Here is a 20,091-nt window from a genome sequence, read left to right on the forward strand (position 1 = left end):
GACCTCTGCACCACGTTACCTATGCTTAACGGTCCTTGGAAGGATTTATCTATGGACTTCATACTTGCTCTCCGACGAACACAATGTGGCATGAATTCGTTGTTCGTGGTGGTATACTGTTTCTCCAAGATGACGCACTTTATCCCATGTAAGAAGACCCTCGATGCAATACATGTGGCGAATTTATTTTTCAGGGAGGTCATACGGCTACACGGGGTCCCCAAGACCACTACTTTCCATCGTGACACGAAGTTCATTAGCTACTTTTGGCGGACTTTATAGAATCGATTCGATACACGACTTCAATTCAGCAGTGCTTACCACCCACAGACTGATGGGCAGACCGAAGTTGTGAATCGCACGTTAGGAAACCTCCTTCGCTGTATTTCAGGAGAAAACTGAAGCGTGGGATTTGGCCTTGTCTCAAGCGAGTTTGCATTCAACAATATGGTGAACCGCTCGACAGGAGAATCCCTTCCACATTATTTACGGACGAGTGCCTCGCCACACACTTGACTTGGTCCCTCCGCCCAAGCACCTGTGCACGAGCATTGCAGCAGAACATATGGCGGATAAGATCATGGGCATCCATGCGAAGTGAAGACCAAGTTACATGCCTCGAACGAGTAGTACAAGGAACAAGCGGACAAGCATCGGCGACAAAAAGTGTTCGAGGTAGGCGACCGCGTTATGGTCCATTTGCGCAAAGAGAGATTTCCGACGACGTACAACAAGTTGAAAAATAAGAAGATTGGACCGGTACCAATCATCCGAAAGATCAATGACAACGCTTATGTTGTTGATCTCCCAGATGACATGGCCATCTCACGGACTTTTAATGTCATGGACCTAACCGAGTATCATGAACCGTAGCATGACGAGAACTCGAGGACGAGTTCTTTTGAAGTGGAGGAGATCGATGTAGAGCAGGGGACCGTTACATGGCCAAGATGGATCGAAAAGGCCCGGTCGACGACGAAGTGATCCCGACCATCGAACCTTAAATCGGGCGTATCTTGCAATCCGAATGAGTTATCCGACGTAAAATATATGATTTTGGGGTAGAACGAGCTACGAAGCCAACCAACCCCGCTATGCCGGTCAGCCGGAATTGCGAAAAACCCCTGGATCGATGGTCGTTTCCCCGTTTTAATTTCGCTTTTACTATAAATAGTAAGTTTTAGTTTGATTGTAACTCTTCATCCGTCGGGCTTTAGGAGTTGCGCCCAACGTGAAAAGAGCTTAGAATAATTAGGAGAACGGTTTGGTGAAGCCAAATAGGACACTTACTATTTTTGGCCGAAAACCTTGCGCACTAGTAGACATCACGACCGTCTATAAATAGTAAGTTTACTATTTATAGTAAGTCGCGGATTCTAAGAGTTTGAGTTGTAGTTTGATTCTGATTTCTTTCCCATTGCTTGGTACCCCTATTTAAAGGGTTGTGAACTCGTTTTTATTCATCAATTAATCAATTTCGAATTTATTAGAATTTATTTCTATTTTCTGCTTTCTTTTCTCGTGGATTCGAGAAATCTCTGTGAGGAGTCCAGAGAAGCTCCGTGGATTCGGAGTAGTTATCCTCATCACGTTCATCCCTGCGTCAGATGGTAGGAAATGTGGATGCTCGAAGATGAATGATTATACAAGTATAACATTTTTTACTTGTACCATGCTAGCTATAAGGTATTTGATTTGTTTAGCAAGCATGGATTGTTATTGCTTAACAGTCATATTTTGAATATACAGTGTAAATACGTAGTCTCGTGTGCAAAAATGAGTTTTAACTACACACATGCTATTTAGCTGGAATAGTTTGTGAAGTGAGGGCATGTTTGGCCGGGTGGATTGGAAGGGATTGAATGGTATTAGGGTGGATGGCATGGATTTCAAGGTAATGATGGTGTTGTCAGTGGATTGTCTCAAGATCCATGGGATTGCTATATCGAGTCTGTTTGGCACGCCGGGCCAATCCCAGGATTAAACCTTCCCATCCCTTCCAATCCCTCAAACCAAACACGTCCCAAGCAAATTTGAACGGATTAGGGTGGATTGGATGGGATTTAATGATGGTGTTGTCAGTGGATTGTCTTAAGATCCATGGGATTGCTATATCCCGGATCAGATCACCCTGTCTGTTTGGCACGCCCGGCCAATCCCGGGATTTAACTTCCAATCCCTTCCAATACCATCCAATCCCTTCTAATCCGCCTGGCCAAACAAACCCTGAATGACTTTGTGAGCATTCAAAACATCTCTAATGATGTGGGCTTGATCCAAGCTCACTGGCTTATTACTCAGCTACAAATGTTAAGGGTAAGTAACTTGTTTTAAAAAAAAAAAAAACTTACGTAGGTTAGTAGGTTGCTTATTATTATTATTATTATTTTAACTTAGAATTAGTTTGGTAAGTACCATTTAAAAAATAACTTATATAGTGAATGTTATTTACCACTTAATTTCACTATTATTATTTTTTAATTATTATCGCTTTTTCAACTTTTAACTTCTCTTTCCCTGTGACCTGTGATCCATATGGAAGGATTCTCTCTCTCTCTCTCCATGTGATGGATAGTCCATGTTAGATGAGACCCTATATGTGTGATGGATAGTCCATATCAGATGAGACCCTATATGACAGACGATCCACATTGAAGGTGAAGTGGGCTCGGTGGTGTATATTAAAGGTAGCCCCATAGGATGGACAATAACATTAAAGGTGGGCCCCACATGATGGGTGACCCACATCAAGGAGGACCCCACATAACGGACAATCCACATCAAAGGTCACTCTTAATAATGATTGGTCCACATCCAAACCAGGCCCCACATAATGGATGACCCACATCAAATGTGGGGCGATCCACATCAAGGTAGGCTCCACATGATGGGTGGTAGACATTGAGAGTGTGCCCCACATGATGGATAATTTTATTTTGATGGTGGGCCTCACATATTGGACGGTCCACATCAAAGGTGTTGATGATGAATGACCCACATCTAAGGTGGGCCCTGCATGATGGATGAACCACATCGAAGGTGGGGTCACGTGATGGATGATCCATATCAAATGTGGATTCCACATGATGCGTGGTGGATATTAAAGGTGGGTCCCACACAATGGACAATAACATTGATGGTGGACTACATCCAATGCCAGCCCGCCTTGATGGATAGTTCACTTCAAAGTTGGGCCTTGCATGATGGACGGTCCACATTATAAGGTGGGCTTGCATGATGGTCGGTCCACATTCAAGGTGGGCCCCACATGATGGATAGCCCACATTGAGCCTTGCAAGGTGGACAGTCCACTTCGAAAGTAGTCCCCACACGATAGTTAGTTCACATTGAAGACAAGGCCAAGGTGGGCCCAACATAATGAAAGGGACTACATCAAAGGTTGGGCCTATATGATGGACGGTGGATATTAAGGGTGGACTGTACAAACTTCATGGATAAGTGCCCGTGTGATGTTGAAAACCAAACATATTTTTCCACTCGACTGATATGTTGTCTACCAAGCATGATATCTACCGAATAAATAGAAACCAAGATTAGTTTCTCGAGCCATAAGTAGCTTTATGTGAAGTAATGTACTATCCAAACTCTCCCTAAATAAGTGATGCCAGGATGGGCATAGTTTCGTGCCCTTTGAGCAGATGCCGGCCCATGCCCCAAGCCCAATGTTCGAACCCAAATCTCAAGATGTAAGTTAAACCCACAGGCCTCGAGGTTCATCCCAAACCAGGATGGACGGATGCCAAGGCCCCAACTAGCCAGTCTATTCCAAGTTTCAACCTTTAGTGTTCTCAGGTTAACCAAAAAAGAAAAAAGAAAAAAAGAAACATGGGCTAGATAGTAGACATATCTTTGTAGGTGTGGCAATGGAAAGAGTTATGGCCAGGCCTCCGAGCCCTGGCCATGGGCAGCCAGACTGCAGGAAAAAGATTTAAATGATCAATGGTATAAATAGTCTAATCTAAGATTATTTTTTTCCATCTAACAAGTGTCTTTAAATTACATACACTTGGCTTGGCAAATGAAACTGCTTACAAGTGCCTTTAAACCTTCCTTTTTTTGTGTATAATAGTAGCCCAGTTCATGATTCGATCAGCCCAACAGGTTGGGCTGGCTACTTGTTAGGATTGGGCTTGGTCCAATTGCAGATTGGATCAAGCCAATGAGCCAGGCCAGGCTATTCATAACTCATATATGATGCATTTAAGAAAAATCATGTATGTGATCATTAGTCCCAACTCACATATGATACGTATGAGGTTGGGTTTTGGGTTGTGTCGTAGTGTCCGTTGTGTCAACCCATGCCCAGCCCAACCTGGGTCTGTCCTAAAGTTGGATTGGCCCAATTGGTTCGAGTTAGCCAACCAAAGTTGCACCCTAATGTGCAATAAAGTTTCACTGATTCAAACCGTAAAACCTTATATATTACTTTGTATAGAACACAACTTGAAAAACACACTGATTGGATGGTCCCTATCAACCTATTGGTGATGTGGCTGTTCATCCCATTGTCACCAGTGTATTTGGAGATATTTGGGGACCACGGCTCAAATTTGTACGCATCAAACAATCCGAACCATCTGGGTTGAAGGTGCGTACAAATGGCTAAAAGAAAAAAAAAATGACCAATGTTATCATTGAAAGGAGCAATTGACCGAATGGTGCGGCTTTGCTAGTGGTCCATCTTAGAGTCAAATTCTAGTTTAAGTAAATTTTTACAAGTTTTAGTAACTTTTGAGTTGATTATTTTTCGATCGTTTTAAGATTAAAAGATTCCATACCTAATTCAAAGCTTTGTTTTGTTTGGGACTAGGCTTAGGAGGGATTAAGTAGGATGCAATTGTATTTGGTTCATGCAAATTTATTTCATCAGACGTTTGGAGACCACAGAAGGAATGCGATTGGGTGGAAAGGAATTGCATTTGGTCCCATGCTCCGATGAATTTTGAATCCACTACATTTGTGGGGCCCACATTGATGCATGTGTTTTATCCATGCAGTCCGTCCATATGCATCTTTTACACATAACATTCGAGTTGTACGTGTGCAAGTGACTGGCATCAGTTGTGAATTTGATCCGTTGATTAGAATTCTATGGTCCACCAAACAGGGGTTTAATGAGTTTACTATTTCAACTGAGAGAGGATGAATTCAGGATCTAAGGCTTACAAAAGTATATCTACCACACCCCAAAATTCAGGAGGTTCCTGAGTTAGTTAGTTGAAACCCAAATCCCAAGCCCATGAACTATGTTAATATCAAATTATCTTATTACATTGATTAAATTAATACAACATTTCCATTACATTAATGATTGAAAACTAAACTAATTTAATACACTTGAAGTGCTAATTGAAGATATATGCGTTCTTGACAAACTCTGATTCGACACCTAAAGTAATTAATTAAATGAGCTAAGCACAACAACTCAATGGGATCATTTTATTCCCAGATTTAAAAATTTTAAATTTGAACATACGTAGACTCAACATGTTAAATTAATAAATATATATATCAAAGTAAATATTACAAAATATTAAATCGCATAGATACTTTGACATTTGTAATTACACAAAAATAATAAATCAAAATAATAATAGTTTCTTATATGATCATTTTATAAGAAGTCAAGGGCAGAGCACCCAAGTGATTAATCCTTTTAGGAAATAACCTTAAGTAGAGCACCTATGTCGATTCTTTTAGGGAATGACCTAAGGCAAAGGATCCATGCTAATCTTTTTAGGAACGACCCAGGGCAAAGCACTTGTGCTAATCCTTTCAAGAATGACTCAAGGTAGAGCCCATGCCGATCCTTTTAGGAAATGACCTAGGCAATGCATCCATGGTAATCCTTTTGGAAATAACCCACGGCAAAGCACTCGTATTAATCCTTTCAGGAATAACTTAGGGCAAAGCACTCATACTGATCCTTTCAGGAATGACTTAGGGCAAAGCATCTGTGATCCTAATTTTATTTTCCATCCAAATACAACATGCAAGCAAAGTAACAATTACAATCTAGTGGTCATAATACTTCATCACTGATTTTTCACAAGTTAAGCTTGTAAATAAAAGTAAGTGTGCATCCACATCCATTTCATGATGACTACAAGTTCAAGGGCAAGAATTTAAAATTAAATCAACTAGCATAGACTGGAATCAATGCAACTCTAATCATCATGTGAGTAAAGCAATAATAAACCAAACATAACGTACTTGTATAAACATGGAATTTACAAAGGATCACCCACCTGAAAAGGTGTGTAAAGGTTTGGATATATCATTGGAAATATGTGCACACGATCAGGGTTTTAAATCCAGTTAGATTTAGTTCAACTCAGCTAGACGTAAAGTGACTCAATGTGACACGGTAGGTGTTTTAATGCGAATCGACGAGGTTTTCTACATGAAATCACATATGTTGATTACACATCTATCAAACTAGGATTTTTGGTCTCTTAGACTCAAAGTTTACCAAATCAGTACCTTGACTCATTAAGTCCCCTCAATGAGCCGCAGTGTAAAAAGCAACAACTAGGGTTTTATATTCGAATAAAAGAATATGTAGAGAAGTTTACCTTTCAAATGATATGTACGGGCTCGATTCAACCTTGGGATTGCCCAATCTCAATAGGTCAATGGGTTGACTTGCCGAGTTGACTCGACTGTCACACTTCTCTTTCTCACTTTCGTTATTCTTTGTTTTTCTTTTTCTTTTCTGCTTTGATTCCTTTATTCTTGAGTGTCTAGCACTAATAGTTGGAATCTAACAACCTCGAATGGGGAATGAGTAGCGAGTCGTGCAACTTGGTTTCATTCTCCTTATCTCTCTTGATTTTCTCTCTTGTTGCTTCTCTCTCGATTTCCTGATCTATCTTGTTTTCTCTCTGGTTTCTAAACTATTCTCAAGTTTGCAATGCCAAGATTTATAAAACATTCGGGTTCTCGAGTTGATGAGTTTGCGCACAAATCTTTGAGTGATGCCTCATCCCTTCATGTTACGTTACTATGGGGATTGAATGATGGTGAGGAGGCCCATATATGATATAGTTTTAGGTTTTGATGTGAAGATGTGTAGACGCCCTACCTTAGGGCAACAAGCTGATTGGATTGGACCAAGGCAACTAAATTTAAGACTTAGGAACCCTAACCCAATCTACCTAGTTTACCTAGTACCCCAGTTAGTGGTTGAACCATAAAAACCCTAACCCTAAAGGCCTAAACCCTATGAACCCTAACCTTAATCAAACCCATTCAACTAAGCGTAAACCCTAGGGACCTAAAATCAAGAACCTCGAAACTCGACTCATCGAGTCGACTCGCCAAGTCAATTCACCAAGTCAACCCATTGAGTCATTTCACCTAGTCAAAATGAGGTGAAAACCAACACAACCAAATCGATGCCCATAAAAAGATCCGAAGGGGCAACAACTTGACCCTAGAGGAGATGGAGCTCACACACGCTTGTGAGGGACCCCTTGCCAAAATAGGGGGAACCATGTGACTTGGCCAGTGCCCAAGCAAACCCCTTACCTTGGCAGGTGTCTCCAACACATGTGGAGGTCCCCTGGAGAGAGGTGTAATTGTGTGGAGAGATATAAAGACCTTTGTACCCCTCCCTTACGCATAACATCACACTTTTACTTGTTGATCTAACCATCCAAATCATGCCACATGGCAATCCTGAATCCCAGTCATCCAAGCTATTTTAAACCTTAAACTTCTCAAGAATTACAAGAAAATTAGGTTTGTGGGCTATTCCCCTTCACATTTCAAGTATTAAAAAATCGTGAGGGCATTTTAAGGGTTCCTGAAAGTTCAGGAAATACTCATTCATCCTTCCACCAAGGAGAAGTGAGAGTGATAGGAAAAAGTCCAACCCAAGTCAGCCTATAGTCCACTTAAATCCCTAATCTCCTGAGCCACCAAGACCCTAATCCTAGCCATTCAACCCAATCCTTGTGATACATCCATCTACCTTGCCGCCGAAATTTCAATTAGCTTCGTGTACTTCATATATTGGCATTATGCAATAGTCATTCCCTTCATGACCCCCTACTAATCTCATACATCCGCATTCATCACATGGCATTTCACACCTAATCGACTCGAGCGTATGCTCTACGACTTGCCGATATGATCAGACCCTGCCCATTAGAAACTCAGTCAATTAGTTTACTCTTCGGCATGTGGAAGAATCAAGGTGAATTTATCTAGCCGAGGCAACACTCTGTCATAGTCGTCGCATTCAACAACACATCACACATATACATAATTTCATATACATTGCATTGCATACATAGCACTCAACACCCAATCTGTCCAAACTATGTTCTATGGCTTGCCGGTGTAGTCAAATCCTACCCATAAAAAATTTGGATTGATTGGTTAATCGCTTCGTAGGTGGAAGAGTCAAGGTGGATTTATCTAGCCGAGATTGTAGCTTGTCATAGGCGTTGCATTTAACACAACATCACACATACTTTGCATCACCCATGCACAAGAATTAATTCTAATTCCTGAGATCTTGTGAAGTAGAGATAGTACATTTGTACATGTAGGATGGGTACCTAATACCCTCCCTCTCGATAACCGTGGTCTCTAGTGTGGAATCTTCATTTGCGGATCAATGAATCATTTTTTGGGTTGAGATCCTCCGTATTCTCATTCTTAATATTTTTACAGGGTTTAGCCGACCATGGGAATGAAGTAATTAGCAAGTGGCAACTTTAGTAAAGTATAACACCCTCTCCGTCACATTTAAATGTCACTCAACCCCTATGACATTGATCCGCCCGTGATCCAGTGTCCATAAGATGATCGAGATCATGCGGTGGTGGTGTTCGAGTGGAGAAGATGGTGGCCCGTTAATGGCGTATGTGAAGATTATCGAGATCATATGGTGGTGGTGGTCGGCGAAGAAAATGGTGCCCCATTAATGGCAAATTCTGACTTCGAGGGTTTTTATTCGTTATGATCTCCATGGTGTGGATTAGTCTAGAGGAGCTTGTAGAATCCTAAAATTGAAGCTTTGGATGTGGTTATCCCGGGGGGTTCAAGAGCGAAACGTTTCTGACAGTTGCCACATGCTACTATGAATGGAGGAATTCAGACGCTGTTATTTAGGGTTTGGGGTCTTCTCAGGTATCATCCGAGGTTCTCATATCCGTTTTAGATGATCTTGATCCATTGTTATAGTGGTGGGTGCTTTTGGAGTTGATGGAATGGAAGAAACGGAAGTGTTGTAGTTAGAGAAGGATTCGGCTGAGAGTCGATTCGTGGCTGATTAGTTCCCTGCAGAGGTTGAGCCTTACGGTGGGAGACAGGTGGGGTCCCCCGTTATGTTTGAGAGAAAATCTACTCCGTCCAAATGGTTCACCGGGTTGCGTTGAGACATGAGTCGAAAGATGAGGTAGATTTAACACTTAAGTGGGCCGCATAATGTGGGAACAGTGAGGATGGACACTAACCGTGTAAGGCCTCTAGCGGCTACCAATAGATGGCATGGGTCGTTAGGATAGGTCCAACTGGAATGAACGGTTGGGGATGGGAGTAAGAGAAGAGAGGTTGGAAAGGAGCGGGAGTCTCTCTCACAACGCCCACAGCAACGTGTATTGCATGCATGACAACGCACATTGCCTTTTATATATATATATATATGAGTCATGCTCCCCTGCGCACCTGCGCACGTGCGCACCTTTGCACACGTACCATGGGTGTCTAATCTGAACGGTCCATGTGATGTGGAATCCCATAAAACTTTATGTGAATTTTCACCCCGATTTAATATTCTGATGGGCCATAGAAAAGAGAAATGCAAGTCAAGGGAGGAAACTGTTTTCATTTTTTATGGACCATCAAAGTTTTAGATCAAAGTAAAACCTGGGCCCGGGGGGTTTCAGGAGGTGCTTCTTCACATGAACGGTTCAGATTTTGGATCCACATCACGTATGATGGGTTCTCAAAAAAGTTGGTGCGTAGTACGTACGAACTAGTTCGCGGTGAGCGTTTCCGTGTGTATATATATATATATATATATATATATATAGGATTGATATTAGTGGGCCCTACTTTTAGATATTTTACAAAAAATCTACTCCACTTGCTGGTTTTACTGGATCATGTTAGGCCATGGGGCCAAAAGTGAGGAAACGGATTGGTTACTCCCCGCGCCACCGGCCTGGTGGCTGGTGGTTGGTGCTCTGTGGGCCCCACCATGATGTATGTGTTTCATCCATTCCGTTCATCCATTTTTAAAGATCATTTTAGGCATAACACCAAAATTAGAGGCATATAAATATTAGGTGGACCACACCACAGGAAAACAATAGTGATTGGATATCCACCAATAAAATCCTCCTAAGGCCCACTGTACTGTTTATTTGACATCCAATCTGTTGATTAGGTCATCAAGGCCGAGATTAAGGGAAACGGTAAAAATCAGCTTGATCCAAAACTTTTATGGCCCCCAAAAGGTTTTTAATGGTTGACGCTCATTCAACACTGTTTCCTGTAATGTGGTCCACTTGAGATTTGGATATACCTCATTTTTGGTCTCATACCATAAAGTAATATGAAAAAAATATATGAACGGAATGGATGAAACACATACATCATGGTGGGGCGCACAGAACACACAGACCACTAGCCATCGGCTGGTGGCAGGGGGAGTAGCCAATCCGTTTCCCAACACTCAGGTGGGCTGTTTGTCTGGAAACAATGCGAGGAAGGACGCCTATCATCGAAAACTTTTCCAGAGATTAATCATGAGGAGCGATTTGGATGGTTCAGATCTTTGAGTGGCTAATCGTTAGTCTTGTTGGTTAGATTTATCACTATATGGATTGGCAGGTTTCAGTTGATGACCCAGCTAGATGGACATACGGTTATATTTTGGGATCTGGGTGTGGAAATTAAGGATGATAGGATATAAACGGTTTAGATTAGATCTTTATCAATTTAATGATGATGCAATATTCGAAATTAAAATCGAACGGTTAGATATATCAATAGGTCCCCAAAGAGCATGCTCAGCAGTTGGGATTGATGATAGATCCAATGTGAAATGATGTGTAGGCACAGGATGTAGAAAAATGTGTATATGTATATGTACTTGTGAGTGAAGTCATGAGATCGTGACCTCAATGGTTAAATAGACTTATACATGGGTGATATAGAAGATGAACGGTTCAGATTTCGGGATGATATGTACAAGCACTGTTTAGGATTCTGGATAATATGTACGTGGATGTGAAGATCTCAGTATTGGTTTACCGTGATTGGGTGGTTTGAAGTGGACGGTCAGGTAACTTCATCCAGTGATAAATATTTAATTCAACGGTTAATTTGATAATAAACAAAGCATACAATGTTATATTGTATCTTAAATATTTATTACGAGTTGTATACGAGTATAAGGTGTGTGCACACTTAAGTATTATTTTCTTAAAAGTACAATTTCAATTTGAAGTGTATACTTAGAATAAATACTCGTATACATGTATGTGTATATATATGAATGTAAATTTTTCTTAAGGTGGGCGTCGAGCTGAGTTGAGTCGAGGTGGGCCAAGCTCAGCTCGGCTTATCCATGCTATACTTGAGTTCGAGCTCAAGCTCGGCCTCGAGCTCAACATTGAAGCTTGGCTTGTTTGTCAAAGTTGTCGAGTCGAGTTTAAGTCAAGCTAGTGGTTCAAGTCGAGTCGAGCTCGAGCTTGTTCCCTCGAGTCAGGTTTTGTACAAATAATTTGAAAATGCAAATTGTAGATTTTGCATGTTGTATATAAGAATGCAAAAAAACTAGGCATTTCACAAATGTACGTGAAAAATACTTAGGGAGCGATGGGTTCTTCATGAATGGTTGAAAAAGGCAGAGTTGAGATGGTTATTGAATAAATGACTGAAAAACGTAGAGCCTGATATGGGTTTTATATGAATGGTTGAAAAATGTCAAATAAGATGTTGATTTTCTTATGCATTGTTAGAAAATACAAAAGCATATTTGAGTTTCAAGACTCAAAAACAGAGGAATGCAGATCGTGATATCTATATTCCAGTAGCCCAAAAGTAGGCAGAGTAGATTTGCATTTTCTTTATCTTTTTCTTTTTTTCATCAAAAGAAAATGTAGCCGAATTAAATAGCCTTTTGACCACTCAACTGCGAAAAGCAAAGACCAGGAACCTGACCCACATGTCGGAAAATCGAAGACTCCTTAAAAAAAAAAAAAAAAAAAAAATGGAGGCTAGGGTTGGGTTGGGTTGTTGCTTTGGTTTGTTTGTTTGTTTGTTTTTTTTTTTTTTTTTTTTTTAAAACTTATATATATATATATAATATTTATTAATATACTTATTAATCAAGCTAAGTCAAGCTCGAGTTTGAGCTTCAAGTTAAGTTGAAATGTCCCATGTTCGAACTCAGCTTGAACTCACCTTGAGCTTCCAAAAATTAGCTTGACTAGGCTTGAATCGGCCATTCAAGACGAGTCAATCCGAGCTGACTCGAGCCGAATTGAGCAAGTTTTTCGAGCTGAGTCGACTCGTAAACAGCCCTAATTATATTATAGAGAATAATTCATTTTGTTAACTTTATTTTAGTTTAATATTTATTTATTTATTTCCCGCGATTGAAGCACAGCTCGGTCAAATGGGCCCAGCAAGGTTGTGTTAGAGGAACCTGTTGATTGTCATTTTTCTAACATCTCTTTCTTCGTACACGTGTGGCCACACTTGATGAATGGACTGGCCAGGCAACAACATTTTACGTGGATCGACTCTGCCATCCCGGCGCTTCCAGTTGGCAGTGCTTATCAATTAGTCAACTTGCTCATCTTGATCAAAGTAGCACACGTGTGGAAGATCCAAACCTCCCATCAACAGTCGCGGATTGGGACCAACCCCACCAGGACTTAGCTAGAGACGGACGGTCCTGGTAGGGGCTTCGTGGCCCCACCTTAATATATGTGTTTTATCCACGCCGTCCATCCATTTTGAAAGATCATTTAGGACATGAACCCATAAAGGAGTCTGATCTAAGACTCAAGTGGACCACACAACTGGAAACAGTGGTTGAACTTTTACCATTGAAAATCTCTTAACTGCCATAGAGGTTTTAAATCAAGCTGATATTTATATTCTTCCTTATCTTTGTCGGTATGACCTTATGAACAGGTTAGATGGAAAATAAACATCACGGTGTGGTCCACTCAAGAGTTCCATCTACCTTCTTTTTGATTTCATGCCCTAAAATGATCTCTCAAAATGGATGAACGGAGTAGATTAAATACAAGGGCGGGCCCACATGATCGCCGGGCCAGGAAGACTATGGGGCGTGCCTGATGTGTGATGAGCGACATTCATTCCTCACACGTGTGCTGGAAAATCCGTTGAAAACTCCAAACGTCACAATTCACTTCCTGTTTTATATGAATGTGTGCCCCACTCACGTGCCAATCATTCGTGCAATCTTGGACACACTCGACTAATGACGCAACGCAGTAAGATTGTCATTTTCCCATTAACTAATATCTAATGCTTAGGAAGTGATGTGGAGTTCACACGTACCACCTGTCATTCTACTCGTGTCTCCTTCCCAAAATCCATTGCAATTGAAGACAATACAACCCTCATCTAACTCGAGGGAAATGAAGGGCATGGAATCTAATTGAAGCCGCATTTTTAAAGAGCCAAATACCCGATCCAACGGCCAACGTACTTCCAATGAGACAAAAGGTGGACCCACGACCTCTATTAGCCTCTAAATCTTCGTTTATCGAAATAATTAATAATAGAGCCTCATCAAATATACAGTTTTGATGAGGCTCAGGATCCCGTTCATGTATGAGAGCCACCCATGATTGGTTGATTCAGATAGTTGATCTAAACGGCTTTACCGGGGATGGAAGGACGGTTGATGCAGGTTAGGACGTGTTGGGGTCGACCATATCAAAACGGATCCTTTATTTATCCATAGCATCCTTTAGAAATTCCCCTTTTCTTTCTGGAAAGATTACCCTTGTATCCGTTTACATCTCAGATTGAAACAAATTACTATAATTCATCCCACCTACGGATCAGTCAACATTTTTTACAAATTTTCTGAATAGAGGCCCTTATTTTCATATTTGTTAAGTCTCTTGAAATTTTGAACCTCAAATTATATTCCCACGAAAGGTTTAAAAAGTCACCTATATTTAATTATACGTCCCAATTCCGGATAACTATTCTGAAATCACAGAACTTCTTTAGACGGCTCACAGAGATACTTCAAATCCACGAAAAAAAGTAAAAAATAGAATAATTCTATAAAATTTATAAATTGATTGATAATTGAAATAAATGAGATTACAATCCTTTAGATAAAATACTAAATCTTGAAAGAAGTTTCAGAATTAAACAAAAATTAAAACTACTAGAAATGGTGACTTACAAAAAATAATAAACTTATTATTTATAGAGAGTTGTGATTTCCACTAGACCAAATGGTTTTTAGCCAAAAATACTAAGTGTCCTATTTGGTTCAACCATGTTATCTTCCTAATTATTCTAAATGCTTTTCATGTTGCACGTAAGTCTAAAAACCGAACAAATAAAGACTTATAATCAAATTAAAAATTACTATAAATAATAAAAATATAAATAAAACAAAAATTCAACTGACGGTATGATAAAATCTCACAAATCTGGCATGCATAGCTTAGCATGGTCAGTTTGGGTGGCTAAAGTAGCTCCTCGTACTCAAAATCATATATGGTATATTGGATAATCCATTCCGATTTGTAGGATACACTCATTTTAAGTGCTAATAGTCCGGATCACTTCCGCCTCAGATCGGACATTTTCTGGTCCATCTTAGCCATGAAATTGTATGTCAAGGGTCCACAATGAAATAGAGGGCACACCAATTATTTGAGCATTCAGATATTTCAATTTGGGAGAATTTTGAACATCTACATCTAGCCCATCAAATCAACGGTCTAGATCAGCAGACCACGGCCACACCCGTGTATTCCTTTTGCTAGTATCTAGCATTTGTCGCCGTCTACCGAGGCCCAGTGTTCATTGGTCTGATGATCGGAGCTGAACATTTTATGCGGTCCACCTTACTAACTTAAGCCGAACGGATGACTATGACCATCACTATCTGTAAATGGAAGGCTTACGTTCAAATCTAAAACTCAAAAGGTTAGGATCGTCACTGAAGTATGATTATGGAATAATAGCTTATCTTTGGCTGTAAGCATAATATGGACGGCTCAAATCGGCCGATCATCTCACCATGTGGGCCAATGGATAGCGACAGAAGATAGATTGCGCGTTGCAACAGAGGCAAAACGAACTCACTGTACATTTGCCAAGGCTCAGGGCCGTACAACCATAAGACTTCTATAATAGTTCACCACCATTCTGAAAATGGCATCGACTCATCCACCGTACACCTGGCATACTAGTACGGAGATTCAGACCGTTAAGATCTCTGATCCAATTGCTGAAGGATTGTATAAAAAAAAATTTACACATGGAAAGTTCCACTAACCATCCGATTTGGCCCTTGGAACTAGGGCCACTCACTATTGCACTTTGAACCGTCTGTTTGATACCCTTCAATCGAACGGTTAGTAAACCTTAATTAGTGTAATCTTATATCTATGTTCCATCCACACTTCGCCCCAGAATTTAGACGGTCTTGATTGGCTCTCACGAGTGACACGTGGGAGGAGAATGAATCAGCAACGGTGGGGAACCATGAGGGAGAAAAGAAGGGGAATGTGGGCCGGAAGCAGCATCCAACGGAAAAGACACGGTACGGAGTATTGGAACGGTGGAGAGGAAGGAAGGAGATTGGACCCTTCAAATCATTCTCCATCCAACTGCTACGTGACAATGGCTTCTTCCACGTCACTAATATGATTTTTAAGTTTTGATTAGTCCCACTAAACCATTTTACTAATCTTTCCCGCCGGATTTTAATATTCTCTGCCAACGTTATAAACCCGTTGTTCATTTGCAAGGCGACGAAGATCAGGCCGCCTGTCATTTGTCAGCTTCGAGTTGGCATGTTCATCCCAATATCTCTCACCCCAACGCAGACATAGGCTCAAATGAGCTATGAAGTCATGGCTCGATTTATTACTTGGGTTGTTGGATCATGGTGCATGCAATAATCATTTTTGAAGAACTGAGACCACCAATGCATGTGTAAGATCTAGAGGGTTTATATGATGGGGTATGATCTATTTATAAGGGAGAACTAGGGTTTCAAAGGAGAACTGGCCTGTTTGGGACTTGAGATTGGGTGGTCTGGAATTGCATTTGGCTCTTGCAAAATTCATCTAGTGGATTGGATTACTTCTACTATCATTTATCATCCCAATCCCAATAGAATTTTCGATGGATTTCAAAATACACTACATCTGTGGGCCTCACATTGATGCATGTGTTCTACCCACACTACCTGTCCATATGCGCCCTTTACACGTTACATTTGAGTTGCACATGTATACAAGTGACCAGTATTGGTTGTGAAATCTAGTCCATCAATTATAATTCCATGGTCCACCAAACATAGGTGTTAATCAATAAAACATTTTTTCAAAAAAAAGAATTTAATCTCAAACATAGGATTAGACTGTCAAAATACCATGGCATTTCCAGAGATGTAATCATTATATAATAATGGTGTTAATTTCATCTAATGCAATTACATACCATTTAATCCTGCATCCCAAATAGGTCCATGGTGCTCCTTATTCTTATAGGCTTTGTTATATCACATGTCATTAAAAAGTTTGTAATCATGCACCTAAATTAACCAAGTCCTCTATTAACCATTAACCAGTAATATCCACTCTTGAACAAGGCTACTTATCAGTTTAAGAGATGGATCATAAAATCTCAACCATCGCATATCCATCAAGATAAAACACTTTTAGCAATTAAAATAAAAGATTAACAGTTAAAAATCTTTGATTCAATATTTAAAATCTAAAGCACTAATTAAGCCCAACTAAAAAGCAACTTGCTAAGTGATTCTATCTCTTAAATTTAAGCCATAGTAAGTATCCTGAACTAATCAATAAATCCCTGTGACAGGTGGGTTCCTTATAATCCTAATGTATCATATGCAAGGCAACCACATGCCTATATATGTCCATCAATATATAATCTAACTTTATAGGGTTACTTAAAATATAGAAAATTAAAACCATAAAGTCTTAATACAACTTTAAGTTTAGGGATTAGTCAAAGTTAGTACATGATCGAATTAAACTAAATTAAGCATGATAAGCCTCCTAATTTAAAGACTCAATGCAATCATGCAATACAAGTGCTCTGTCAAATTCTACCACAAGGAATTGCACATCATGAACGGTCACACTCTTCTGTGGGGTAGGACAAAGGTACCGAAATATCATTAAGCCCGTAGGGAAAATATTTTATTCCAATTCATTATTGGTTCCTCACACAAGATGACCAATATACTTTTATGGATTGTCAAATCTTCTTATGATTATAGAATTTATGATATTGAGATCCACAAAATAATCATTCTTAAGTATGGTTGTTGTGTCCAAACTCACATACCCGTTCGACAAATGAAAAAGCCCCTATCTTAACCCATAAAATTATAGATGGACCATGCTTCCCACATATTTAATTATATCGTAAGATGCAATTAAAAAATACATAGTCATTAATATTCATGATTACAACCATCATTATTGGCTTTCAAGGCACACTATACCAACACACATCGGCTTCTTAGATGAAAGACCAAGATCCTGCACACATCTGCTACACCAGCACTTGGAATCTGACCCTAAGGTGTACCATTAATAGGGCTTGTAGAGCTACCTGCAGGTTGTAATTTTCAAAACCAAGCTGTGAACCACAAATCTCCCATTGATTGTAGAGCTCAACCAAAGGAGAACTATCTTACTGGATCAATGGCCAAGATGTCCTGTTGATCCTGACCATCTGCAACGGAGGCCCAATTAAATAATCCCATAATGGTCTACTAATTTAGATATTTAAACTCATTTTTACCATATTATGAATATTATAAATGATATTTACTTTGGAGACGTTAATGTTGAATGACATTTCCAAAGCGTTGGGAGGGCGTTTATCTTTGGGATTTGGAAGATCCAGACCATTAGGACAGTGGACCGTAGTTCATAAAAGAAAATTAGCAACACATTACAAGAGATAATAAAAAATCAAGAGAAAAATCATAAAAGAGCATACAACCAAAGCAATGATTTTTCACATCCTATGTATAAAAAGTTGGCCACAAAACTTGGTGTTTGGACCATTGATACGCCTCTTTTATGGGCCATGGCACCAAAATGGACCATACAACTCTGGCCACACAATCTATGAATTGTTTGTAAGAATTCTATAAAATGGGCCTTATTGATCAACATCTGAATTGTCCAAAGGGTTGGACAGTGTGATTGAGAATACCAGTAGACCCCACTCACTTGTGATGCATCTAAAACCGTGAAGAAGTGGTGCGCTACAACTGTGTTACACACAGTATTCTAATTGTAAGGTGCGGAAGACTCCTGCAATCACCTATGGCTATAGCTTCCCAATTGGGTAGGCCTTTTATTCAGTTATCCCATCTCCATATTCGATCGTCGGATTTCCATATTCGATGCATAGCAAGGTCTTCTGTAATTCAGGGTAACATAAAATCTATGTATGGGATGCTTGACCAGACTCTACTCTAGCCGAGCCAATCCAAGTGACAGCCGGCTGAGGATGGCCAGACCCACATCGATCCCATGCACACGATTGACAAATTAAAAAATTAGCAAAAATACAAAAATAACAAAAATACAAAAAATAATAATAATATAAAGAGAGCATATACCTCCACTTAGTTCTTGCAGTTGCACCTTATTTATAGTGTAACCGTTGGGTCCAGACTCATGTATGTTTCACATGAAATCATCTTAACTTCCATCCTTTATTAAAAGAAGCATACTTCCAACCTAAGAAATTCAAACCACTCCTTTGCAATTTCACCATTCATGGCTGGCCCTGAGAACACCAAGATCAACCCCACCCAGCCAACCAAGCCAGCAACCCGTCGGTTCGTCGGTGTCCGACAAAGGCCATCTGGAAGATGGGTGGCTGAAATCAAGGACTCTTCTCAGCGTGTGAGGCTCTGGCTTGGGACTTTCGACACTCCTGAGGAAGCAGCCCGGGCTTATGATGAAGCGGCCCGGGCCCTACGAGGTGAGAATGCTCGAACCAACTTCGCGCCTGCACCACCTAGTTCGTCCCCATCCGATTCCTCCCCTTCGAATGGTGGCCTTTCGCCAGAATATGATGGCAAGCACGGCGTTAACTTTGCTTCTTTGAAAGCCAAGCTGAGCAAGAACCTTCAGAGCATCATGGCGCGAACAACCGATAACAAGGCATCGAAGACGAGAGTAAGCGACCACTTCACGTTCGCTAGCATTTTCCACCGCAGGAGCTACCACAACCAGAATTCACTTGAACTGAAGAGCATCGAGAAGGCGGTGCAACCGAGTTTTATAGTCCCGCCAGCAGCAGATGAACCTTCTTGGGACTGCATCACTTCATCAGATTCTGAGTTCTTCGGATTCCGGCAACATGGGGTCGATTCGGACGGGTCGGATATTGGAGAAGTGGGCCTTGGTGATCATGGCTTTGATGATGAGATGATGGGGTGGATAGATGGTAAGGATGGAGAGACTGAGGTGACGAGGAGCAAGAGATTCAAGGTTTCTTCTTCGATTATCGTCCCTCCTTCATTCAGTGCATCAGAATTCCTTGGTGGGCCACTTTGAAACATCAATGGCTTGAGTGTAAGCACTTCCTTCCAAAGGATGGGAAATGTATGAGATTAGATGGGAGACGAAAACGAGTTCTCCGAAGCATGTACAGTGAAGAAGTCCTAATGTGTGGGATGAATAATCACAACTGCAGGATTAGATGTTGGTTTTGTACACTTCCTAGCTTATGATATTATTGATGGGCCTCCCTTCAAGTGGTTTTCAGATGATCTATAATGGATTTTAGAGGCCTCAAATCAGAATTTCT

General features: G+C 40.4%; 1 protein-coding gene across 1 annotated transcript; it reads left to right on the forward strand.

The window, feature by feature from the left end:
* The first annotated feature begins 19,052 nt into the window (after positions 1-19,052).
* Positions 19,053-19,838, forward strand: LOC131249551 (ethylene-responsive transcription factor WIN1-like). Its single transcript, XM_058250356.1, has one exon. It carries the CDS (start codon positions 19,053-19,055, stop codon positions 19,836-19,838), a length of 786 nt encoding a protein of 261 aa, XP_058106339.1.
* The last annotated feature ends 253 nt before the right edge of the window (positions 19,839-20,091 follow it).

This window comes from Magnolia sinica, chromosome 6 (genome assembly GCF_029962835.1).
Source record: "Magnolia sinica isolate HGM2019 chromosome 6, MsV1, whole genome shotgun sequence".
NCBI classification, from domain to species: Eukaryota; Viridiplantae; Streptophyta; class Magnoliopsida; order Magnoliales; family Magnoliaceae; genus Magnolia; species Magnolia sinica.